Consider the following 26,348-nt stretch of genomic DNA (forward strand, 5'->3'; position numbering starts at 1 on the left):
AACATCATCCTGCCCATCAGCTGACTGTTGATCTTCAGTAAAATGATGGCAGGGATCATCAATAGTGCTATCAAGCAGCACCAAGAGTCAGAGCTGTATAGCATGGAAACAGACCCTTCAGTCCAACTCATCCATGTCAAACAGATATTTTTAAAATTAATCTAGTCCCACTCGCCAACACTTGATTTCCTGATGAAGGGCTCTGGCCCGAAACGTCGAATTTCCTGTTCCTTGGATGCTGCCTGACCTGCTGTGCTTTAACCAGCAACACATTTTCAACACTTGACCCATACACCTCTCAGAGAAAATGAAGACTGCAGATGCTGGAAAAGCACAGCAGGTCAGGCAATGTCTGAGAAGCAGGAGAATCACCTGTTCAGTCAAAAGCCCTTCATCAGGAATGAGGCTTGTGAGCCAAGAGGGTGGAGAGATAATTGAGAGGGAGTGGGGTTGGGGGAAGGTAGCTGAGAGTGCATTGGGAAGATGGAGGTGGGGTAATTGGTGATAGGTCATAGAGGATGATGGACAGGTAAGGGTAGGTCATGAGGGCGGTGCAGAGTTGGAAGGTAGAATCTGGGTTAAGGTGGAGGGGAGGGGAAATAGCCCTCTAAGCCCTTCCTATTCATACCATCAAGATGCCTTTTAAATGTTGTACTTGGATCAGACTCCTCCACTTCCTCTGGCAGCTCATTCCGTACATGCACACCCTTGCATGAAAAGGTTGCCCCTTTTAAATCTTGCCCCCTCACCCTAACTGCCTTCTAGTTCCGGACTTTCCCATCCCAGGGAAAAGACCTTGTCTATTTACCCTATCCATGCCCATCAGGATTTTATTAACCTCTACAAGGTCACCCCTCAGCATCCGATGCTTCAGGAAAACAGTGCCAGCCTATTCAACCTATCCCTATAGCTCAAACCCTCCAACCCTGGCAACGCCCTTGTCAATCTTTTCTGAACCCTCTCAAGTTTCACAACATCCCTTCTGTAGGAGGGAGACCAGAATTGCATACAGTATTCCAAAAGTAGCCTAACCAATGTCCTGTACAGCTGCAACATGACCCCCCAACTCCTATACTCTGCTCTGACCAATAAAAGAAAGCATACCAAAAGCTGCCTTCACTATCCTATCAACCTGCGACTCCACTTTCAAGGAGTTGTGAACCAGCAGTCCAAGGTCTCTTTGTTCAACAACACTCCCCGGGACTATACCATTAAGTGTATAAGTCTTGCCTTGATTTGCCTTTCCAAAATGCAGCACCTTGCATTTATCTAAATTAAACCCATCTCACTCGTCAGCCCATTGGCCCATGTGATCAAGATCCCATTATACTTCTTCGCTGTCCATTACATCTCCAATTTTGGTGTCATCTGCAAGCTTACTAACCATCCCTCCAATGTTCACATCCAAATCATTTATAAACATGATGAAAAGCAGAAGCCCCACTACCAATCCTTCTAGCACTCCACTGGTCTCAGGCCTCCAGTGCCAAAAGCAACTCTCCACTACCACGCTTTGTCTTCTACCTTCAAGCCAGTTCTGTATCCATATGGCTCGTTCTTCCTGTATTCCATGTGATCTAATCTTGTTAACCAGTCTACCATGACGAACCTTATCAAATGCCTTAGTGAATTGCATGTTGGGCGTGTCCTGCTTGGGAATTACCTGCTCAGTAATGCCCAGTTTGGGATCCGCCGGGGCCACTCAGCTCCTGACCACATTACAACCTTGGTTCAAACATGGACAAAAATATTGAACTGTAGAGGTGAGGTAAAAATGGCTGTCCTTACCAGCAAGTTTTATTTGAAGAGTGTAGCGTCTCAAATAGCCCAATAAAACTGAAGTTGATGTAAACTGGGAGAGTTCTCTGGTTGGAGTCATGCTTGGCCCAAAGAATAATTATGGCTGTTAAAAGTTATCTCTGATGTCGCTGAGTTCTTCAGGATAGTGTCCATGACCATACCTCCTTCAGTTCATTTATTTATGTCCTTTTGTCTAACAGATGGTCAGAGGTTAGGAGGTACAACAATGACTGCACAATGTTCAGCACCATTCGTAGCCCCCTCTGTAGCAGTCCATCTCCATATGCAGCAAGACCTAGACAATATCCAGGCCTAAGTTGACAAGTAGCAAATAACATTCATGCTACACACAGGCCATGTAAAGCAGTAGAAAATCTAGCCATTGCACCTTGACTTTCGATAGGTTTAGCATTGCTGAATCCCCCACTATTGATATGCTGTCCAGAAAATGCACTAGACTAGCTGTATAAATTATATGGCTACAAGTGTAAGTCAGAGCCTAGTCCTGTAGAAAGTAACTCTCCTCCTGACTGTCCAAAGCCTGCCTTCCATCTACAAGGCATAGGTAAGGGGTGTGATAGAATGTTCTCCACTTGCCTGGATGAGTGCAGCCCCAGCAACACTCAAGATGCTCGACATCATTCAATGTAGAACAGCTGATTAGGTGGCCTCCACATCTACAAACATTCACTCCATTCACCACTGATGCTTAGTAACAGCTAGACGCACTGTAGAAAGTCACCAATGTTTGTCTGCCAGTACCTTCTAAACCCACTACCATGGTCATCTGGATGGACTCGGGCAGCAGTTATATGTGGATGCCATCATCTGCAAGTTCCCTCCAAGCACCACCACCCTGCACCCCCCCCCCCCCTTTCATTCATTGTTGCTTGGTCAAAATTCTGGAACTCCTGACCCAGTGGTATTGTGGGTACCTACACCAAATGAATTGCAGTGGTTCAAGAAGGCTGCTCATAACCACCTTCTCAAAGGCAGTTAGGCATTGGCAGTAAATGATGGGCCCAGCCAATGAATATTAATAATTTTTTAAAAAGATTTTGATCATAAATAACAACCAAAACTGGACAAAATGAGGTGCTGTAGGGCAATAAAATTGTACTCAATCACAATGAATTTCACTCCATCACAAATTCAGAAATTGTAGTGTTCACTGGTGATTACATGACGTTTGACACCACTTTCTACTCCTGGTGTAACAATCAATATCAATGTCCATGTCCAGCAAGATCTGACAACATCCAGGATTTTGCTGATTTGTAGAAAGCAACATTGGCACTTGAATCTAACCATAACACTTTGATGTTCAATGGCCTTACCATTGCTGACCACCAACTATCAACATCTCGGGGTTACCATTGATCAGTAACTGAACTGGCTCACCAATCTAAATACCCTGGCTGCCAGAGTAGGCATTAGGCTAAGGCAATTGGTGATTGTCAATAAATTCTGGCCCTGCCAGTGAGGTACTCATCTCCTGAAGGAATAACAATAAATTCTGCAGGAAGTAACTGACCACCTGTTTCCATGTTGCCTGGCCACCATCTACAAGGCACAGATTAGGGAGTCTGATGGACTATTCTCCATTTGCCTGGATGAATACAGATCCAGCAACACTCCAGCTCAACACTGCAGGACAAAAGCAGTCTATTGCTTGACGTTCATCCATCCTCTTCAACGTTTGCTTCCTTCTCTGAGGGTACCCATGACCTACAAATGAATAAATATTTAAAATTTTATTTGTTACCCTACAAATATACACAAATCAAAATCTTGGCTACTGTGAGTATTCAAAAAATTCAAAAAGACATAATGAAGTGAATATAGATTGGTTCCATTTCCATTATTCATCAGCTTTGTTTTGGGAATAAGAAATAAGTTATTGCCCCCGTATCCAACCTCCCTTTCAATTCCCAAATTCATTTTTCCTGGATATCCAGACTCAAATCCTTCCAACCAAAGTTCCACTCCTGCACAGAAACAAAATGACTTGAAAGAATATCTTTGACACCTTTGCTGTAGTATTCCTGCTCATTTCTGTCTGCATTGTAAGAAACCACAGAATAACTATTCCATGATCTAACCACAGTTTCTCGTTGTTGTGATGTAGCCTAACTGAGGAATGGGAAGGTGGAAAACTGTGGAATAACAGTGATGCTAATTTTCAGTCAATACCAACTCAGTGTTGTCCTAAATCAGCTAAATGTGCTGGGTGTAGGCAAGGTTATGAATACTGGCAGCATCCTGATTGTGTCTGTCTGTGATGTAACAGAAAAAGTTATGCAGCAATTGTTCACCAATGTTCAATTTGGATTATCCAAGCGACATCCAGCTTTAGATCTCATTATAGAATTGATCAAAACATGCAAGAAAGAGCTAAATTGCAAAGGAAATGTGAAAGTTATTGCATTTAGGTCAGTGAAACAGAAAAGATTGCTGAAGACAAATGTAGCTCCCTTATAGTCAGAAATCGTGGTATATATAATGGGGAACAACGAAGTAGCTGACCAACTAAATCCATACTTTGGATCTGTATTTATAAAGGAAAGAGTTGTTGGGGAACACAGGGTTTAGTGAGAAGGACGAACTGAAGGAAATCAGTAATAGTAAAGAAGTAATATTGGGGAATTTGATGGATTGAAGACTGATAAATCCCAGGCCCTGGTGATCTGCACCCCAGAGTCCTTAAGAAAGTGACCCAAGAAATAGTGGATGCATTGGTGGTCATCTTCCAAGATTCTATTTTCTACAAATTGGAGAGGAGCTAACGTGTCCCCTCTATTTAAAAATGGAGGCAGAGAGAAAACTGGGAATTATAGACCTATCAGTAGGAGAGAAAATGCTAGAATCCATTCTAAATGAATGAATAGCCAAGCATTTGAAAAACAGTGGCAGGATCAAATAGTCAGCATGAATTTGCAAAAACAGAAATCCTACTTGACAAATCTACTGGAGTTCTTCGATGATGCAGCTAGTAGAGTTGATGAGGGGTAACAAATGAATATGGTTTATTTAGACTTGTATAATGATGAAGTCCAACATAAGAGATTAGTGTGTAAAAGAAGACATGTCACAAGCACTGTTGTAGAAGGTTTCTTCTACAGATGAGATGGAAAAAAAAGAGAATGGAATAGCATGCTTGCAAGAAGTGTGGTGTAGGACAATATGGTCAAGGAAACTGTAAAAATCAGTGGGTTTTCAATGAATACCGGTTGGTTGCGTATCACTAGGAGTGGATATGGAGATGTCAAAGAAGGGAAGTTACTTGGACCATACGAAACTGAGTAAAGGCGAAAACTAGAAGCAAATAGGAATTTTTTTCCAATTCATTACAAGAGTAGGTCACTGCACCAGTGCAGTCATAGTTTAAGATATGAGTTATAAGGAATGTTTGAAGATTTGAGAATTGCTGAATCTGAAGCGAGGGCACAGGAGGAATGGACTACTATTTCAAGATCTTGGGGAAATAAATAAGTAGAATCCTGATATATTTGAAGTTGCCATGAAAGACCATAACATACAGGAGCAGAATTAGACCTGTCAAGTCTACTCCACCATTCAATCATGATTGATATGTGTCTGAAGCCCATTCTCCTAAACTATCCCCCCAACCAACCTCAGTAACCTTGGAACCCCTTACTAATCAAGAACTCCTCTATCTCTGTCTTAAACGATTGGTCTCTACAGCCCTCTGTGGCAGTGAGTTCCACAGATTCACTGCTAGGAATTCCCCTTCAGCCCATTTGTAAAGGATCATCCCTTCTCTGAGGCTGTGCCCTTGAGACCTAGTCTTTGTACAAGTGGAAACATCTTCTCCATGTCCCCTCTATCCAGGCCTCTCAGTATTCTAAGTTTAAATGAGATCTTCCTTATCCTCGAAACTCTATCAAGTACAGACCAGAGTCCTCAAATACTCTTCATGTGACAAGCCCTTCATTCCCAGGATATTTCTTCCAAACTTCCTCTGAAATTTGAGAACCATGAGATACCTAACTTCTAGGTGCACATCTAATGTAGATTTGAATAGTTTATAGGTGGATTGCTCATATGCATATTTTAGGAGAAAATGTGATCGGTAACTGGGGAAGTGATTATTGAAAGGGGGTAATTTCAGTAAACAGAATATGTTTTCAGTTTGTATACTGCATAAAAGTACAATGCAATATGAGGTGATCCAAACAGTTTGTCATTATTTAGGCACTTAGCAACCTGGCAGATGTACTATTAAATGACATTTATGTTAAATGAAAAGTATTATCAATCATTGCTGAAAGTAATAAATGTGGTTACCTAGTGTTGACTGTGTCATTAAGTGCAGACGGAAAAAGGTTTGACTGTGCGAGTAGACCAGACATTGAAAGTGTTGTTGAATTGTATACCAGCAGTTGCCAAAACAAACAGAACATTAGAGTATGAGTAGGTCCACTGACTGTCTGATCCAAGAAGCAGCAAATGTAAGGCAGTTTCTAGCTGAGTAATAAGGCATTAGTCTGTGCTTATTGTAGAAGAAAATGATCTGCAAAAAAGGCACATTATGAAATATTAGGACCCAAGATGCTGTTTATCACTCTGATTATCTGTTAACTCTCTTAACAGTTGGATTGAAAAGCTTAACAGCTTTTTTATTGTAATTGGTATTCTTTAGTTGTAGCTTTAATTTTACTATCTATATATTAGGGATTGGCCCTTGAGGTGGTGTTAGACTCCATGTTTTTCAGGTATGTCCATCATCTTCAGTTCCTCTCAAAATTGAGACTTCAATGCAAGATCAACAGGGATGCCAACAGAACTAGCTGTTCAGATAGTCCTTGCGGGTGTTTGGAAGCTATTTCTAGTTGTCCAGCTCTAGTTTATCTCTGGGCATATTGGATGTTACAAGTTTGACATAGATGGTCCTCAAAACCACTTTAACCAAGTTTTAATGCTTGCCTCTGTGTAGCCTGATCGGCTGCAGTATTTTAACGTTAAACACTGGTTTGAAGTGTAGAAGCTTAAAAGACTCCTTATTAGAATAACCTTGGATCGTTGGTACTTGACATTTTTTGTTGTTAGTCCTGAGACAGTTCCCCATTTAAAATTGGTTTCATTAATTATCCATGGGGAAGGCATGTCTGGCCCATCTACAGTTGGATTTTTTGAGTCTCCATATTGTTTAGCCCTACACAATGAAAACCTCTGTGTTTGTGATTTTTTGCCTCAAGGTGGACTTTGGTATCTTTGGTCGAGGTTCCAAGGCACCAATAACAAACTGAAATTCTGTGCCAGGATAAGGACAGTGCCTGAGTAGGGTTTGATTTTAGTCCTCCGCTGAGTCCTCTGCTTAATATCATGCTTCTTGAGATGATCATGCAGTCAGCTGTAAAATGTATGTACTGATATTTCCATCAACAGTAGCAATCCCAGAATGCACACTGTCAACATATAAGTGTTTTTCTACATAATTTTCTACATAATTTTGGTCATGGACACACGAGTTTGAAGACAAAAGCTTTTGGCAGCATTCAAAATGTGTGTTGCTATGATCTGGATGATTACAGATTACTGCCACTGTGACTTTGTGGATGCATACAGTCAGATTGAAGAGTTTTGCTGAACTGAACTTAATGTTGATACCCACCGACATTCTGTGTTGGTTTCCTAAAGTCTTTAGTGAAAAGAAGGTTGAAGATTTGAGAAGCCATGATGCACCCCCACGAGTATCACAAGAACATAGACATCTTGCCCACAGACATGAATTTGTCCAACTATTGTGCCTTAATGTGCACGTCTTTGGTAAATTTGTCAGACAGCCTTATCTTGGCATGTTCCTTAGGACAGGTTGGCACTCATTATCAACGATTTTGTTAGATTTGTGAACTATGCATAAGGATCTTAATGTTGAGAAAGTGAAAGTATTTCAAGTTTCAGAATGTGTCATAAATATGTAGGAGTTTTATTATTAAGAAGAGAAAGTGGGATCTGGTATTCCATGTAACAGCACCTCCTCCAAGATATTCCCAAATGCCAGGCTCCCCACAGGCTGTGGACCCAGCATTCGACTGTCATCTTCATAAACTCCCAAATCTGCAGCCAAACTCCAGGCCAACTCCATCTCCAAGATGGCTCCCGGAACCACTGCTGTAAGTTGGATGTCCAACAGCAAGCAGACAGGATCTTGGAAAGGGGTAGAGTGCTTAGCTGCGTGGTGTCAAAATAATAATCTCTCCATCAACATCATCAAAACGAAGGAGCTGTTCACTGACTTCAGGAAGTGGGGCTGGAGGGCGCAATCCTGTCTGCAACAATGGGGCTGAGGTAGAGATGGTCGAGGACGTCAAGACCCTGGGAGTGATGATCACCCACGATCTGCCCTGGGCCACCCACGTCGATGTGATCGGCCAGAAAGTACAACAACGTCTCGACATCCTGAGGAGGCTAAGGAAATTCACTACAATGACTCCTCCAGTTTTATAGGTGCATCACAGAAAGCGTCTTGTCAGGGTGTGCCACAACCTGGTCTGGCAACTGCTCTCCCCAAGACAGCAAGACACTGCAGAAAGTTGTAAACGCAAGCCAGTCAGTCACACAAATCACAGTGTGTTTGGGGTGGCACGGTGGCTCAGTGGTTAGCACTTCTGTCTCACGGCGCCAAGGACACGGGTTTGATTCCAGCCTCAGCGACTGTCTGTGTGGAGTTTGCACATTCTCCCCGTGTCCACGTGAGTTTCCTCTCGGTGCTCTGGTTTCTTCCCACAGTCCAAAGATGTGTAGGTTAGGGTGGATTGGCCATGTTAAATTGCACGGATGTGTAGTTTAGGGGTGGATTGGCCATGCTATATTGCCCCATAGTGTTCACAGAAGTGTAAGTTAGGGGTGGATTGGACATGCTAAATTGCCATAGTGTCCAGGGATGTGTAGATTAGGGTGGATTGGCTGTGCTCAATTGCCCATAGTGTCCAAGGATGTGTAGATTAGGGTGCTTTGGTCATTCTAAATTGCTCCATAGTGTTTAGGGATGTGTAGGTTAGGTGCATTAGTAAGGGGTAAATGTAGAGTAATCAGGTAGGGAAATGGGTATGTTATGCTTTGGCAGATTGGTTTGGACTTGTTGAGCCAAAGGGCCTGTTTCCACTCTGTAAGGAATCTATGTTTCTAACTATTAAAATGAATGAAATTTTATTTTGGCTAATTGTGTAGACTTTTGACGGAATCTTAATTCTTACAGCACAAAATAAGACAGTTCAGCCCACCATGTATGCTGACCTCCAAAGAAACAGTGCACTTGGCATCCTTCACTCAGCTTCACCCTGAAACCTGCACTTATTCCTTTTCGGTTAACAAGTCTATTTCAATTTTGAATGGTTCAATAGTACCCACCTCTACCACGTTTTTAGACAGTGTATGCAGACCATTTTAAAGCTTTGACAATATCACTTTTGCTCCTTTTGCTAATTACTTTAAATCTGTACCTCCTCATTCTTGATTATTTCATGAATGGGAACATTTCTCCTTATCTATTTTGTCCAGAACCCTTATGACTTTGCAAGCCTGTACCAAATCTCCCCTCAGCCTTATTTCTCCAAGGAAAGCGACACTGATTTTTTCCAGTCTAGCATCTTAATAGAAATTCTTCATTCCTGGACCATTATTGTAGAATCGTAAAGTATGAGTCATAGATCTAAAATGTTCTCTCAATCTGTAACACTGTCCAGCAATACTACAGGCTAGATTTTAGTATATTAAGTTATGAAATTTGAATAATATTATTGCAAAATTGTTCTATTTATTTTTGAAAGGTCTCCATCCAAAAATCATTTTATTTTCTATATTTGTCCAAATAATGAATTCATGAACAATTGCTCTAAATTCCTGAACTTCAGCAATGATGGTGAAATAAGTTTTGTATTCAAGGCTTTTACTTTTACGAGCAGATTAAGAGGGGAAATGTGAACCTTATATGGTCACCAGCATGGAGCCAATGAGGGATTCAAAATTGTGTGTTATGAGCAAAAAAAGTGCCTATAAAACAACAGCAATAAAACAAAGAATAGTTGTGCAAAGAGAGAATCAAGACTTTGATATTGAAACAAAAAATCAAATTTGGAATCATAAAACTGAAAAAAGGAGAAAACAGGAAAAAGTTATAAAATCAGCGGTACAAAAGGAAGAGCACTCTAATTTTGTAACACTCCTGTTTCAACTGTAGTGTGTAGAGGATGTATGTTCTTGAAATTAGCTGCTCAAATTGTGCTAAATTATTCAACATTACAGCAGTGCAGCAATTTCCTAGTTGTATTACATTTCTGTATTCAATGCTAGATTCGGTCTAAGTTTACTGATTGTGTCTCTAGCAAGGGGCATTCTACATATAGATCAAAGCCATTGCCAGTGAATCATGTCAAGTCTGACATTTTGATGTGCAAAACACAAGCCAGATAATGCACCTTTTACTTATTTCTTTGTCTCAGGTTATGAGGCTGCAAAGGACTGTTTCTTCAGTTGTTGTCACATGAATCTGTCAATACTAAGTCAGACCATCAAGATTGATATATATTGATAATTTGAGAGCTGTACAGTTAGTAGAAAGTTTGTTTTAAAGTGCAGGTGTTTAGATTATCCTGATGTACTATCTTTCTCTGTCCCTCTCTCTCTCTCTCTCTCTCTCTCTCTCTCTCTCTATGTATGTATGTATATCTTTCTCTTAAGTTTAGGACACCTTAAATGCTGGAACCTGAACAGACTGATATTTAGAAGTGCAGACAGTAAGGCTGACACATGATGAATCATGGCTCAATCCTTGGTATAGTAACCAGGCTAGTTAACTAGTTGTTTAAACAGCACAATATTTTGCATTATTGGCTGATTACATTTACTGATTCCTTCAAACGAGACATCCCTGGTATGATTATGACCTGGTTGTGGCAGTCTGGGTGAGGCCTACAGACAGTAGTACACATTTAACATGCAGAATGTAATACACCTGAAATGCCCACACCCAGCGAAACCTATCATATTATTCACGTCTTGATTATTTAAAGGGAGCATTCCAGGACAGAAATTCTTAAAAAGGATTGATATTTACATCGCATTTTCACCTCTTTTGGGGCTTCTTGAAGGACTTCACAGCCAATAAATTATTCCTGAAGTGCAGTCACTTGTAGATAGTTACAGTTGAAAATGTGTTGCTGGAAAAGCGCAGCAGATCAGGCAGCATCCAAGGAGCAGGAGAATTGACGTGTCGGGTATGAGCCCTTCTTCTGGAATGAGGAAAGTGTGCCAAGCAGGCTAAGATAAAAGGTAGGGAGGAGTGACATGGGGGAGGGGTGTTGGAGATGCGATAGGTGGAAGGAGGTTAAGGTGAGGGTGATAGGCTGGAGTGGGGGTGTGGGCGGAGAGGTCAGGAAGAAGATTGCAGGTTAGGAAGGTGATGCTGAGTTCGAGGGTTGGGACTGAGACAGGGTGGGGGGAGGGGAAATGAGGAAACTGGAGAAATCTGAGTTCATCCCTTGTGGTTGGAGGGTTCCTAGGTGGAAGATTAGGCGCTCTTCCTCCAGCCGTCGTGTTGCTATGGTCGGGTGATGGAGGAGTCCAAGGACCTGCATGTCCTTGGTGGAGGGGGAGGGGGAGTTGAAGTGTTGAGCCACGGGGTGGTTGGTTTGGTTGGTCCGGGTGTCCCAGAGGTGTTCTCTGAAACGTTCCACAAGTAGGCGGCCTGTCTCCCCATTATAGAGGAGGCCACATCGGGTGCAGCGGATGCAGTAAATGATGTATATGGAGGTGCAGGTGAATTTGTGGCGGATGTACTTCCCTCCAAGGCCCCAAGGGATCCTTCCATATCTGCCACAAATTCACCTGCACCTCCACACACATCATTTACTGCATCCGCTGCACCCGATGTGGCCTCCTCTATAATGGGGAGACAGGCCGCCTACATGCGGAACGTTTCAGAGAACACCTCTGGGACACCTGCACCAACCAACCCAACCACTCCATGGCTCAACACTTCAACTCCCCCTCCCCCTCCACCAAGGACATGCAGGTCCTTGGACTCCTCCATCACCAGACCATAGCAACACGATGGCTGGAGGACGAGCGCCTCATCTTCTACCTAGGAACCCTCCAACCACAAGGGATGAACTCAGATTTCTCCAGTTTCCTCATTTCCCCTCCCCCCACCTTGTCTCAGTCCCAGCCCTCGAACTCAGCACCACCTTCCTAACCTGCAATCTTCTTCCTGACCTCACTGCACCCACCCCCACTCCGGCCTATCACCCTCACCTTGACCTCCTTCCACCTATCGCATCTCCAACACCCCTCCCCCAAGTCTCTCCTCCCTGCCTTTTATCTTAGCCTGCTTGGCACACTTTCCTCATTCCAGAAGAAGGGCTCATACCTGAAACGTCAATTCTCTTGCTTCTTGGATGCTGCCTGACCTGCTGCACTTTTCCAGCAACACATTTTCAGCTCTGATCTCCAGCATCTGCAGTCTTCACTTTCTCCTAGATAGTTACAGTTGTCAACTTGTGCAGATCAAGATCCGATGAATAACAATAAATAAAAAGTTAATGAACTACGCTATGCAGCATATTGGGTTTCACACCGCAGCTAAAATGTCGAGGAAGAGAGACTAAACGGAACATGGACTCCCCTGCAGCCATTTAGAAAGTAGGATTTCTGCCCTTCACAAACTTGAGGGGCAGAAAGCTGTCTGCCAATCAGTGCAGCAGCGCTCTAGTGAGTGGTTTCATGGGATAGAGTTTGAGAGGAAGGGCAAACTGGAGCTGGTAAAATCTTTGGGAGGTCTCTGATAGGCACAATTGGCCTGTTAGAGAGGACCACTCCTCATAGCCATTACCAGCCTATGCAGGCAAATCTGCTGGACTTTGTGGACCCCTTGCACTGCCAGTTTAATGTCAGGGATGGGATGAAGAATCAAGTAGACATTAATTGGGCTTTTGCAACTGGAGAGTGGAATACTAAAGGCCTCCAATTATAGCAGTGTCAGGGTTTAATGGGGACTGAGGCAGGGGAGTATGTAGTGAAGAGCCTACTCACTGGACCTATGTGTCATCCTCTGCCTACAAAAGGTTATTGTGTAATTACCTCAACAGAAGGTTATTAATGCAACCCACATAAGTTTGGTGGGTTTGCCAATAACTTTATGAGCACTTCCTGCTCTTTGAAATGCGCCACAAATCCTTCCTCCTCAGCCGTGGATGGGGATATAGTTTCAACTTTCATCTGAAAGACAGCATGTGCAAGATGCAGCATTTCTGTTTCATCCTGGATCAAGCTGTGGCATGAGTTTTGATCTCATAACTTTCTGACTCCTAAGCAAGTTGACACTTGAAGATCATGGTAAATGTGCAGTATTGGAAAACCTACTGCCTTGCAACATTTCAACTGTCTAATCCTTGACCTGCGTTTCTCCAGAACATACTTGCAGCAACTGATCTACTCAGGCACACCCTCACCTCTACTTTTTATGTCCTGGTTTCCCAGTAAGGTCATTACTCTATTTCATACCAGCCATTGTTCAGGTATCACCCTCATTTCCCTTAAATTGAAGGGATGCAGACCTGAACAGTTAGGACAGACTCTTTGCTTAACAATTTAATGCCAGGTCAGGCCTGACCATATAAAGACCCTGCATTTTTCAGCAATGAAGAGCCCCTGAATTATGATGAAGGTCGCTAAAAGGCCCAAGAATAAGACAATCATCCCCACACACGTCTGAGGGTCACAGGAGCAGGTTCGTGGGCAATTTCTGTCTGGAATCAGAAGTGGACAGAGTAGACCAGATTGAAATGGGTCAGTGTTCCAGTGAATTTGATCTGCACACTTAGGTTGTGAGGCAAGGTTCCCATGGCAAAATGAATGCAGGGCGCAAAGTTTAGGATGGGAACGTGGCCAGATATCCTTTTATGTTTGCAAAAGGTAGGCAAAAATGTGTTTAGTGCAGAAATCCATTGAACCTGTCAAGTAGTCAAAGAACATAGAAAGCAAGTGTTCCTCTCTGTCGGAAGTTAATTGAAATAGTTAAATTCATGTGTGGGATGTTTGTTTTCTCAGACTTTTATTTTAAAAACTGACCGTAAATGGAAACATTATTGTATGTCAATGTGTTTTTTGAGGTTTGCCCATGGTGTTGACTAGGTGAGTTGGCATGGAGGGAAAGGGCAAAGGGTTGTGGGTGGTAGACACTCATTGGCATGAGTTAGCACAAAGTGGGCATAGGGTATAGTGGTGGGTACAGAAGAAAAGGGCAGCATGGAGGTTATGCAGGGCCATGGCGGAGGGGTGTAGGTTGAGGGGCATAATGAGGTGAGAACGTGAGGGGAGAGTGTTGGAGGTATATTTTTGATTTTTTTTATTAAACTGCTGTACAGTACAGTACCGGTGCCTTTCGCTTGTCCACATCCAACAGTTTCCGCTGTCATTCAGTACTGCTCCGCAGTACTCTTTAGTTAGACAGGTAGGAGGCTGGAAGAACACAGCAAGCCAAGCAGCATCTCTTTTACAGGGTACCCACCACCCCAGAATGAAAATCTCATTTCAAATAAAAACAGAAAATACTGTGAAAATCAGCAGGCCTGATGTCCATCTGTGGAGAAAGAAACAAAGTTATTGTTTCGACTCCAATGTGACTCTGCTTCAGCATATCTAACCTTCCTCTTTTGGGAGTTACTATGGCAATCCCTGGCTGCTTTTATGTAATGTCAACCATATTCATAAATATGTCTCTCTCTCACTTGCTGCCAACAAGAAGCCCTTAGGTCTCCTTGTCACCAAGATTGACACCACCTAAGTCTCTCTCTCTCTCCCCCACTCCTCTGCCACCCGCCCCCCTCCCCACCCCCAAACCAAATGTCTTCTCTCTCTCTCTCGGTCTCTGTCCTCTCTCGGTCTTCTCTCTCAGTCCTGTCTCACACCACAAGGTAAGTAACCATTATGTAATCTGACATTTCCTGCAGTGTTGAAGGCGCAGGTGTATTCTTGAATTATAATGCTAGGCAAATATAGTTTTAGTCAGAGCCACAAGTGCTGTCTGCGGTGTGGTCTCAGAGCTGTCACTTACTAATTTTAGATGCTATTTTAATAAACAACACCACCTTTGTTTAGTACTAGTCCCTTTCCACCAATCCATTCCTCCACCTGGATAAATCTGTTCTCAGTGAACAGTTTCTCCTTTTACTTGTCTCGCTCATTCAAGTAAAAGTTGTGGCTGCGAGTCACTGCATGGGCCCCAGTGATGCCTGTGTTTTTGTGGGGTATGTGGAACATTCCTTGTTGAAGTCCTACTCCGATCCTTGTCTGTGTTTCCATTGCATAGATTCCTGTAACAGGGCTGCTCCTCGCTGTTGTCTGAAATGGGTAACATTCATCAATTTTGCTTCCAGTTTCCACCTATCTCTCACTTCTACCTGGTCCAGCTCTGATCATCTATTCCTCCATTTCTCTGTCGTCTTTTCTGTCTCCTAGTGTGTGTTAAAAATCCACCAACTCCCACAGCTGCACTTAGAGTCATAGAGATGTACAACATGGAAACAGACCCTTCGATCCAACTCGTCCATTAATCTAGTCCCATTTGCCAGCATTGAGCCCATGTTCCTCTAAACCCTTCCTATTCAAATACTCATCCAAATGCCCTTTAATTGTACCAGCTTTCACCACTTCCTCTGGCAGCTCATTCCATACATGCACTACCCTCTTTGTGAAAAAGTTGCCCCTTAGGTCCCTTTTAAATCTTATCCCCCTCACCTTAAACTTATGCCCTCTAGTTTCGGACTCACCCACCCTGCTGGAAAGATCTTGGCTATTCATCCGGTCCATATCCCTCATGATTTTATAAACCTCTGCAAGACCATTTCCTTGTACTCCCGTTCTTATAAGGACTTCAGTCTTGTCTCCCAGTTTCTCCACATCCATTGCATCTGTTCCAATTATGTTCCTGTCCATAGTGTTGTTTCTGACATGTCATTCTGTTTCTTCAACTGAGGATGTCTCCCCTATAGAAGGTGACAGAGGCCTCACCTAGGTTTGGCGTATACGCCAAGTTTGGGCTGACTGTTGGCAAATAGCATTTGCATCAGAAAAGTTCCAGGCAGTTCTGATAAGAAAGAATACTATCACTGACTTGTCCACTGTACTCCACTATCAACGTCCTGGATATTACCATTGAGCAGAAACTGAACTGGACTAGCTGTAGAAATACTGTGGTTACAAGAGCAGGCCAGAGGCTACTGATGCTCAGTAGCTGCTGGACGTACCAGAGGTACTGCATGGATTCTCCAAAGTGCCTTCCAAATCTGTGACATGACCATCTATGAGGACAAGGACAGCTAATACATTGAAACACTACCACTTGAGAGTTCCCCTTCAAGTCACCGTTATGACTTGAAAGTATATCACACTTCCTTCAGTGTTGTTGTGTGAGAATCCTGAAATTAATGGCATTGTGGGTGTACCTGCACCAAATAGGTTGAGGCAGTGCAAGAAGGCAGCTCAGCACCACAATCTTCTCAAAGCTTTGGACGATAAATGCTACTCAACCAACAACACCGACATCTCACAACTGAATAAACAAAACAAAAAAACTGCATTTTACAATGATCCCTTACTTTTGTATCGTATCTCCTCTTCTCTTCTCTTTTCTGCAACCATTAATCCTCTCATTGTCTTCTGTTCTACAACATCTTTAATCTCTAATCTTCGTCACTCTGTAGTCTTTACATGACCTTCCCTTCAGGCCCACTTGCTCCTCCTGTATTTTCCAATACTATAAAAGCTACATTTCTAGCTCTCTTCAGTTCTGAAGAAGTGTCACATTGGATTCATATAAACAAGGAGCAAGAGCAGGCCATTCGGCCCTTTGAGCCTGCTCTACCATTCGATACGACTGTGGCTGTTCTGATTTGAACCTAAACTCTACATACCTATGTGTCCCCAATAACCTTTCAGCCCCTTGGTAATCAAGAATCTGTATCCCTCTTCCTTAAAATGATTTGAACGTTCTGCTTTCATTGCCTGTTGAGGAAAGGAATTCCAAAGGCTCACAACTTTGAGGTAGGGAAAAAAATTCCTCATCCGTTCTGAAGAAGGGTCACTGGACCTAAAATGTTAACTTTGCTTTCGCTCCACAGGCGCTGCCAGACGTGTTGTGTTTTTCCAGCAGTTTCTGATTTTGTTTCCTCATCTCTGTTTTAAGTTGGCATCCCTTTATTTTTAAATTACGACCCCCAATTCTAGATTCTCCCATGAGAGGACAATCCTTTCAGCATTCAGCTGGTCAAGTCCCTTCAGGGTCTAATATGTTTCAAGTGTCATCTCTAACTCTTCTAATCCCCAGAGATTACAGGCTTAGCCTGCCAAGCCTTCCCTCGTAAGGCAATTAGCTAATTCCAGGTTTTAGTCTGGTAAATATTTCCAAACTGCTTTCAACACACTAGTATCCTTCCACAAGTACAGTGACCATTCCTGTACACAGTAATCCAAATGCAGTCTCACCAATGCCCTGTGAAACTGAAGCATAACCTTGTTACTCTTGACTTCAATTCCCCTTCCGATAATATTCTATTAGTTTTCAACCATAAGAAGCAGAAACAGGAGGAGGCCATTCAATCCCTCAAGCTGACTCTACTATTCAATAGTTTCATGCTGACCCAACATTCCTCACCTCCATTTTCCTGTATTCCCCGTTACCCTTGCCCTCCTGATTAAAAATCTATCTCAGCCTTAAATACACACTAGGACTGTGTCCCCACAGCTCTCTGAAAAAAGAAATTCCTCCTCATTCTCAGTCTTAAAATGCCTCCCCTCCATCACACCTTCATACTTACCTTCTGTGGTTCAAAACATGAACTCTATGTCTTTCTCTACAACTGCTATCTGTTGCATTTCTCCAATTTCCTTTTGTGCAAATCTCAATCCTCCACAGTGTTTTGCTTATGTTTATGTTTGTTTGGGTTGTGTATTTCCACACTGAAACAAAATCTATGCTATATTCATATACAATGAAACTAGTGTATGGAATATTCATGTCACTGGGTTCAGTTTGATCTTTGTCGAATATACAGTTGTTAAGCGATTGAAAGTCATTAATCCAGTTAGCATGCAAAGAAATTCTCCTTTGTGTCCCAAGTACTTGGAAACTGTTCCAGTTTTCAATCTTGCCTAATCAGTAGTTCTAACCAACTGAATTCCTTAAATGTGTGGCCAAATTCTTGTGTTTATGTAAGGTTATGCTTTAATAAGTTCATATCTATATAGCTGCTGAATAGTTATTACTTAAAGTATCAATGTTGACGAAAGATCAAAGTTTTGTATAGCGCTTTGGCTGCATTCAGTCTAATCCCAGAGCATGAATGACTTTAGATTGTGTTCCAATACCTGGAAAAATGATTTGTCATAGTTTCACAGAGAGTACGGTTGTCTTCTTTGTTTATTTAATGACTTATGTTGCATAAAATAGTGCAAAATTAACACAGGAAACTTAGTGTTAAGCAACTGAACTAAACTTCAACTTGGTTGATTCATCCCTTGAGGCAGACAGGAGCAGCAAAACACAAGTTTTGTTTTGTTCATGGGATGTGAACACTCCTTGCAAAGCCAGAATGTATTGCCTAATTGTTCTAAGGAAAACAGCGGTGAGCCTTCTTGAACTGCTGTAGCCCAAGTGGTATGTGCACAGCCAGGGTGCTGATGGGAAAGAAATTCTCGGAATTTTGACCCAGCTGCAACGGGAAAATGGTGACTCTAGTTCTTGGCCTGGACGGGTGTGAGTTGGAGAAATTTGTAGATGGTGGTGCGCCCATCCATTTGTTGCACTGGCCTTCTCAGTAACAAAAGTTGTTGACTTGGAAGGTGCTGTCAATGAAACCTTGAAGAGTGTTTGAGTTGCATCCTGTCGGCATTAGTGGTAGTGGAAGGGAATGTTTCAGTTGATGAATGGAGTGCCTATCAGGCAGGCTACATTAAAACCCATAGTATAGGAACAGGAATAGGTCATTCAACCCTTCAAGCCTGCTGTACCATTCAATAGCATCATGGCTGACTTGATTGTGGTCTCAAGTCCAGCTTCCTGCTTGCTCTTAACTGCCTTTGCTTTCAAAATATTCTTTAACCCAGCCTTCAGTAAATTTAGTGACCCGCGACTTCTCTAGTGTCAGTCGTATTATTGCTTTAAGATCTGGACATTCTAATGAACCAAGGAGCAGATGAATGACCAAATACCAATCACATGATAGAAAGAAGCTGCATTGACAGTAAATTGTTGTCAGGCCTGAGTGAAATAAACCTGTTTGATATTTTAAGTAACCTGAATCTATGCTACTTAATTTGTTATTTGCCAATAGCATAAGGAATGGAATCAGCAGAGGAAATTATTCTTCAAAAATTAAAAACAAACAGAGAAATGCCTCAAACAAGACTTAATCAGCGTGGAAGTTAACATTTACACTGGGACACCTTAAGAAAAAAAAATCACTATAGGAAAAATAGATATGATTCCAGCAGATTGAAGTTGCACAGGACAGCATTTTTAAACATAGCAAAAGAAAGACAGCAACTGCATTGCTGAATCTCCACATAGACTAATCTTATGTTAAGAAGACTATTGTAAATCCACTAGACATGGATAACAGTTGCAAAAGGCAGGGAGCATCAGAAAGATGACTGCTAAATTCCCTAAAATGAATTGGAAAGCCACAGGCATCCTACCTGAACTTAGGCTGTTTAAACAAGGCATGAAACTATGCTTTTTAAAGTTAGCTGTCGCAAATCCAGATAAACAAGCAGTCAAAATAAAGATAGCTGTTGGAAATGAGTAATTGCTCATAATCAACACTTCAGGCTTTTCTGAAGAGATCCAGCTAAATCCTGCTAAGCTGTGGGAAATGCTAGAATGCCGATTTCATGTAAAACTATAGAATTCACCATTTAGATCTGGTTTTGGAGGTGCCACCCAGAAGAACTAATTGATGAATTTTGTTAAGACGTGCCTTTACAAAAGCAAGAACTGTGATTTCTCAGAGACTGAGTTGTGTGAGCAGATAATGATGCTGGTTATAGCTTCAACACTAATACTAATTATTTTCAAGAAACCTCTGGGAGAGAAAGAAAGGTCACAACATTGACACACTTAAAAGATGGCAGAAAATATGAAGGTGCACTAACCAGCAGCATTCCCATGCATTTTATTTTTGTCTGCACAGACCTCTGAGCTCTATGCATGCCAACGACTATTGAAACCAGGAGTCAGTGCTGTGATCAGCATCAGCCCTGCTGATCGCAGGCACTCAGTATTGCTGCACAGCTTACAAGGAACACCAGTTACCAATCATGGTGCAGTTGCCAGGAAGAAAGCAAGCAAGCCATGTGGGAAGTGTAATCTGTTGCATTTAATGCAAAGCTGTCTTGCATTCCAAGAACTTTACAAGTGTCCAGTGCAAAAGGGACTTTGGGATTGCTCGTGTAAAGAGTTTGGTTCCCAAGCTACAACCAGAGCCTGCAATAAAATGCAGTCAACACAAATCATGGGCAACAGGAAGTGTGCATAAATGTAAACACATGGTATTTAGCTCAAAGACTGGCCAGGATGAAGAATCCAAGTGGACAAACCTTAAATCACTAAAAGAACTGGCTTTCCACATTATGATGATGACACATTGCGTGAATGTAGTCAAACAGGAGTATTAATATGCTACATCGAAATAAAATTCACAAAAGCATGCTTGAGTCCAAGGTCGACTTGGGAGCTACCAATCATAATTCTGTTGGAGATATACCTGGACTGTTGAAAGGCATAGAATCTACAACAGCAAAATTAACTGCATTTAATGGGGGACACCTGTTGCTTGTGCTGTATATTGACAATGAAAAGGAGCTATGGCAGTTCTGCATGGAAACCTCGTGTATTCTGGATGATGTGTATAAGTAGACCGGAAGTAGTAGATTAACTAGCATGCGTAGATCTTAACATTATGACCAAACGTATTCATATCTGATGTCAACAGTGTGTGCGATATATTATCGGCAGCAACTATCAAGTCTCTTTAAGGCCATCTTCCAATCCTTCACCTCTAGATTCTTGATCTGCAAGAGGATGGTAAGTTATTGTGAGTAGCTCGGACTGTGGAGTAATCAGATCAGGCATGAGCTTATTCAAAAGGTTTGAGTAGCTCGTTCTTGGTCCTAAGTTGTATTTTCGCATCAGGTCAGCAAGATAGCAATTGCAGTAGAAGAGACAAAGAATGCTTTTGCATTGAGTTAGCCCAGAACTTAACAGCAATTGTACGCAGACAGATTTGACCCAAAGGAAACTTCAAAGATGATGCTGTATTGCATCTCAGAAAGTATGCAATTCTGTCAACTGATGATTCCAGTAAGCTCAGTGTTCATTCACAGAACAGATGAATGAGCTAAATGATGTGGCCATATGATGGTACTATCCATTGGGTACATTAGCACACAGACTGGGCATTTCAGTTATATGCATCATGAAGTAAGATGGCAAATGCAGTATTTGTATTCAGCATGTCTAAATAATTTTCTGAAGAGAGACATGCACACAATTCTAATATTAGAGGAGTTGGATTCTAAATTCACAGTAGATAAATTCTTCTCCAAGATAGATGTGAAATACAGATATTGGTCAGTTCACTTGACAAAGGAATGTTAAGAAATCACTATGTCACGACACCATTTGGAAGATATTGTTTCCCGAGACTCCCGTTTGGTTTGAAAGAGAAATTGCAAGCGATAGAGTCAGCAGAGGATGTATCCAGTTGGAGATCCTGGTCATCAGATCAAGACTTTAAAAGCACATGCTTCAACCCGAAATCTAGAAAAAGAAAAGAATGATTGTGTCAAACAACAAATGAATGAACTGCCGACCTACAGCTAACAAATGGCCAATGTCATCGTTTTTTATTCGTGCAATGTGGATGTCATCGGATCGGCCAGCATTTATTGCCCATTCTGGTTGCCCTTAAAGTACTACTTCGCCGTCATCTTGACTCTCTGCAGTCGATTTGAGGTAAATACACCCACAGTGCTTTTAGGGGTAGAGTTTACAGCAACATACTGCTAGTCAAGCTTCAATAACTTGAAGAGGAAAATAACTTCCATTTGTTTAGCATCATCACCTGCTCAGAATGTCCCAATGTATCCTACGCCCAATTATTTAGTTTTGAAATATTATCACTATTATTCAAGCACTAACAGGAGAAACAAAAAGAAAAGCTGCCAGATGACTTTTTAAAAATTATTGATGGCACTGTTTCAACAGCAAGGCTGAACTAATCATTGCAGAGGATGTTGTTAAATATTGCAACTTGATATGTGTACATTTACATGGGTAATTTCATTCAACCACCATGTGGCTTCATATGTAGATTGCCCTCCATTTGTTTCTACTGTACAAGAGTCCTTTTCAGCACTGGGGGCAAATATAAGATAAAATCTGACTATGGTTTAAGTTAATTAAATGTCTTGCCTTACAAGTCATTCAAATAGAAACATTTTTAACTATACGTTTCTGCAGAAATCATATTCCGAACAAAGAGTACCATGTTCATTACAATCATAAGAGATTGTACAACTTCCTGTATTAAAAAGTAAAACATTTCAATTAGGTAATCAGACTGCATCTTGAATAAGTTAGATGTGTGTGTCTCCATTACAGCCTGTTCCTTTAGCATCACAGTGTGAATATTCTACAAACCCACTCCTGACATCTTGGTGGGAAAATAAATTCCAGACAACTGGTACTTCCAGATTTCAGATTTTTGAACTGAAGGGATTATCGAGTGGTGCCACAGCATTTTCATGTTCCCTTGAAAGAGTAATTGAGGCTTGTGTCTGACATTATATCTGAAAGATGGTATCTCTGATATTGCAGCGCTCATTCAGTACTGCGCTGGAATGTTAGCTGAATCTCTGAAGCAGAACTTAAACCCCCACACTTCTGCTCAGGCAATATGTCTGTCTATGAGCCAAGACTGATGTTTTTATCCATAAGCCATTGTTCCAGGAACATCATTGTGCAGACATTTTATGTTCTTCCTCATGATTCTCCGAAACGGATGATTCTATCAAGTGTAATGTGTAGGAACATCAGATTTAGGAGCAGATCTTTCAGCTCTTCAAGCCTGCTCAACCATTCAGTAAGGTCATGGTTAATCTGTTTCTGGTCTCAACTCCATTTTCCTATCTGTCCTGTCAATGTAATTCAGTTGTGAATGCATTTAATGACCAAGCTTCCACATGTAGTTACTGGGATTCTTTTTAAAAACACACTGTGACCAAAGTGTACAATTTTCTAAGATAAACCAGGTAGTTGTCAAAAAGTGTGGCTGCTAGGATTATTGTTTAATTGTAATATTATTGACAACCGTTATTATATTTTAGGAGAAATTACAATGTTACATAATACTTTCAGTTCATTGCAAATTTCCGCCATCTCAAGTGAGGACTTCAACTATAGGTTCTGTACTTTTGGGGTATTATATAGTTCAAAGTCATTGAACAATCCAAAATTGAGAGTCTAAAGCTTTATTTTTATGCTACTATATGTTTTCAGAAAGAAAGTGACATAACACAAAATTTTAACATGTCCCTCTTAGTGAAATCATAGATAAGACTATGCTAAGTTACTGCTGAAGGCATTGCAACTGCTAGCAGCTTTCAGAAAGACCTATATAAGCCGTCATCCCTTGGAAACTGACCTACAGAACAATAGCTTGTTCTAGCAAGGGCTTTCTTTTTGTGGTCTTTCCATTGTGCAGAGGGTGAAAGGGGAAATGTTGGGCTGATTGTTATCAAGGGACTAAATATTTTGTGTAACCATTTGCTTCGAAGGAGTCAATTAACTATTTGCATTGGAGTGATTCGTAATTTTCAATGATTGTTCATTGACTTATTAATCATTTTCTTTGTTTTGATTCAACAGCCCAAATCCACAGTAGCTGAGCGAGCAGTTGCACGAATTGCCTCTCATCCACTCATAAGCAGAAAAATTGAAGCTATTAAAGGTAAGATGCAGGTTACTGTGAAACAGGTAGTAATGGAATTCAGTACGTCTTCTTTGCTTGTCTATGCTACAGCTGATTCATTTTTGTGATATTGTTATCTACACTTTGGAATAAAAAGTTGAATTATTATGATTCTATGTTAATAATGTCTACATACACAAATATTATTTGTTTCATCATTTTTGTTAAATTTTTAGTCTTGACCATTGAATTTTTATATTGTACGTCGATAGCAATAGTTATAAAGAGCAAGAAATTCCTGGTGAACCAGGTAGGAGTTTCGAGTGCTGTGTCAGGAAAAGATGAAGGACAGTTTTATGTTCCTGACCTTGACCACACTATTCTGAAAAGATGGTGCACACTACTGCCACAGTGTGTTAGTGATGGAAGGAGTGAGTGTTGAAGGTGTTAGTTGGGGGTGCCAATCAAGTGAACTGTTATGTCCCGGTCACACTGCATGGGAGTTTGGAGTTTTACCCATTCAGGCAAGTCAGGAGTACACTTTTGGTCAGGGGTGTGATGGGATACTCTTTACTTGGTAGGCCTTAAGGAGACAGGGCGTGAGTTACTCAGCTGAGAATTCCTCATCTCTATCCTGCTGTTATATCACAGTGGCCGGGCCAGTTCAGGTTCTGGTCAAGGATAATCCCAAGATGTTGACAGTAGGTGTTCCAGTGATGCGAATGTCATTGAACAGGCAGGGGATATAGCTGCATTCTATCTTGTTGGAAAGGGTCTGGCGCAAATATTACTTGCCACTTAGCAACTTGGATGTTGTTCGGTTCTTGCTGCAAATGCAAACCAACCAGTTGATTATCTGAAAAGTTAGGCATGGTTTTGAATGTTGTGCCGTCTTCAATGAATGTCCCTAGTTTTGACATATGATAAAAGGAAAGTCATTGATGAAGAAACCAAAGATGGTTTGGCCTGGGACATGACCCTGAGGAACTCCAGACTGACCTTCAATCACCATAACTCTTTCCTTTATGCTAGGTGTCACTGTTACTTTCAGGAGCATTGGTCTTCAATACTTTGGCTAGAATGGTGTCAGGCCCATAACATTTTTATATCCAGTTAAGGGAATTGCTGTAGTGCATCTAACAAATAGTACACACCATTGCCAATGTGCATTAGTGGTGAATGAAATGAATGTTGATAGGGTTGAGTTGTTTGTGTGCTGATGAGTAATACCTGTCTAGGCACGTGGGCTGTATTCCCTCACACTCCTGACCCTTCATGTGGATGGTGGGCAAGATTTGGAAAATCAGGAGATGAGTTGCTTTCTGCAGGCACTGAATCCATACTAGGTTAAAACTGTCACAACTTAGTTGGGCTTGTCATGTAGCCAGAATGCCTGACACTCACTCACCATAGTGTATCTTCAGTAGAGAGCTTGAGACAGAAATGTGTTCTCGTAGTGGTCAAATGAAGCTGTGCAAGGGTGCACTGAAAGCTTCATTTCAGAGCTTTGATGTCAACTTCAATTCCTGGGAGAAACTTCTTCGTAACCAAGTAATAAGCAGTGCAGTCTCGTACAAAAGCAGCCCTCCCAGAAAAAGGAATTACCTGCATTTATATAGTGCCTTATATTCCAAACACTTTATAGCCAAAGTTGGAATGTAGGAAACATTGCAGCTCATCTACACCCAGCAAGCATTCAGAGCAGCAATGCAATAATAATTAGATAACCTACTTTCTGTAATGTTGGTGGAACATTGGAGGTTTCACCCCTTCTTCTCTTCAAAATAGCATAATGGGATATTTTACATGCAACTGAAAGAGCATATAGGGCCTTAATTTAGCATTCATCTGAAAGATATGTATCTGAAAGATAGCATATCTAACAATACAGCACACCCTGGGTTATCAGCCTATATTTTTATCCTCAATTGACGAAATAGGATTTGAATCCAGAATGTTTCTATCTCCGAGGTAAGATTGTTACTCCCAGAGTCAAGTCCTCATCAGTGGCAAGTGATACCTCCTCTCTAAAGGTGGGAACATGTTGATGTGCCACTTTATCCTGCAAGCAAGCAACATTTATCAGAGTGTGTTACAGTTTCTCTAGATATTACAGCTGGTCTCATTGAGCAATTGAGATGTGAGTAATCTACCTAACAACAAAGCTCAGTATGTGAATATAAAGTGGAACCATAAATGCTAGTTGATTACCCTCCTGAGAACTGGTAGGTGACATAAATGGTTATGGTGCATAAGGAAGAGTCAGAATTACTGATACAGTTGGGAAACGTGACAGCTTCAGGATGCTGTCACCAGTTTGTATAAGGTCAACTTGCGGCATTACATCCAGGCACTCAGCATTTAACTTCTGACATTGATTGCCATAGTTATCCTGTTCCACTGCCATTTAAATGGAGGGCAACCTTGCTTTTTGTGCATACAGTCTGTTGTTTTGCTGTCCTGTCATTTATGGTCATCACTAATTGTACATAGTCATCTCTAGAAGTCTTCACAGTCACAGCTTGCTCAGGAGAATGCTACTTCAGTCAAAATTTCACA

General features: G+C 41.6%; 1 protein-coding gene across 2 annotated transcripts in view; it reads left to right on the plus strand.

Moving 5' to 3' along the window:
* The window catches only part of srfbp1 (serum response factor binding protein 1), a 215,718-nt gene that overhangs the window by 182,772 nt on the left and 6,598 nt on the right, over window positions 1-26,348 (plus strand). For both annotated transcript variants that reach the window (XM_060844698.1, XM_060844708.1), the window contains one exon: window positions 23,747-23,828. In XM_060844698.1, the coding sequence (XP_060700681.1) occupies window positions 23,747-23,828 (82 nt within the window). The remainder of the gene's footprint in view (window positions 1-23,746; window positions 23,829-26,348) is intronic.

Source organism: Hemiscyllium ocellatum, chromosome 2 (assembly GCF_020745735.1).
Source record: "Hemiscyllium ocellatum isolate sHemOce1 chromosome 2, sHemOce1.pat.X.cur, whole genome shotgun sequence".
In the NCBI taxonomy this organism is placed as follows: Eukaryota; Metazoa; Chordata; class Chondrichthyes; order Orectolobiformes; family Hemiscylliidae; genus Hemiscyllium; species Hemiscyllium ocellatum.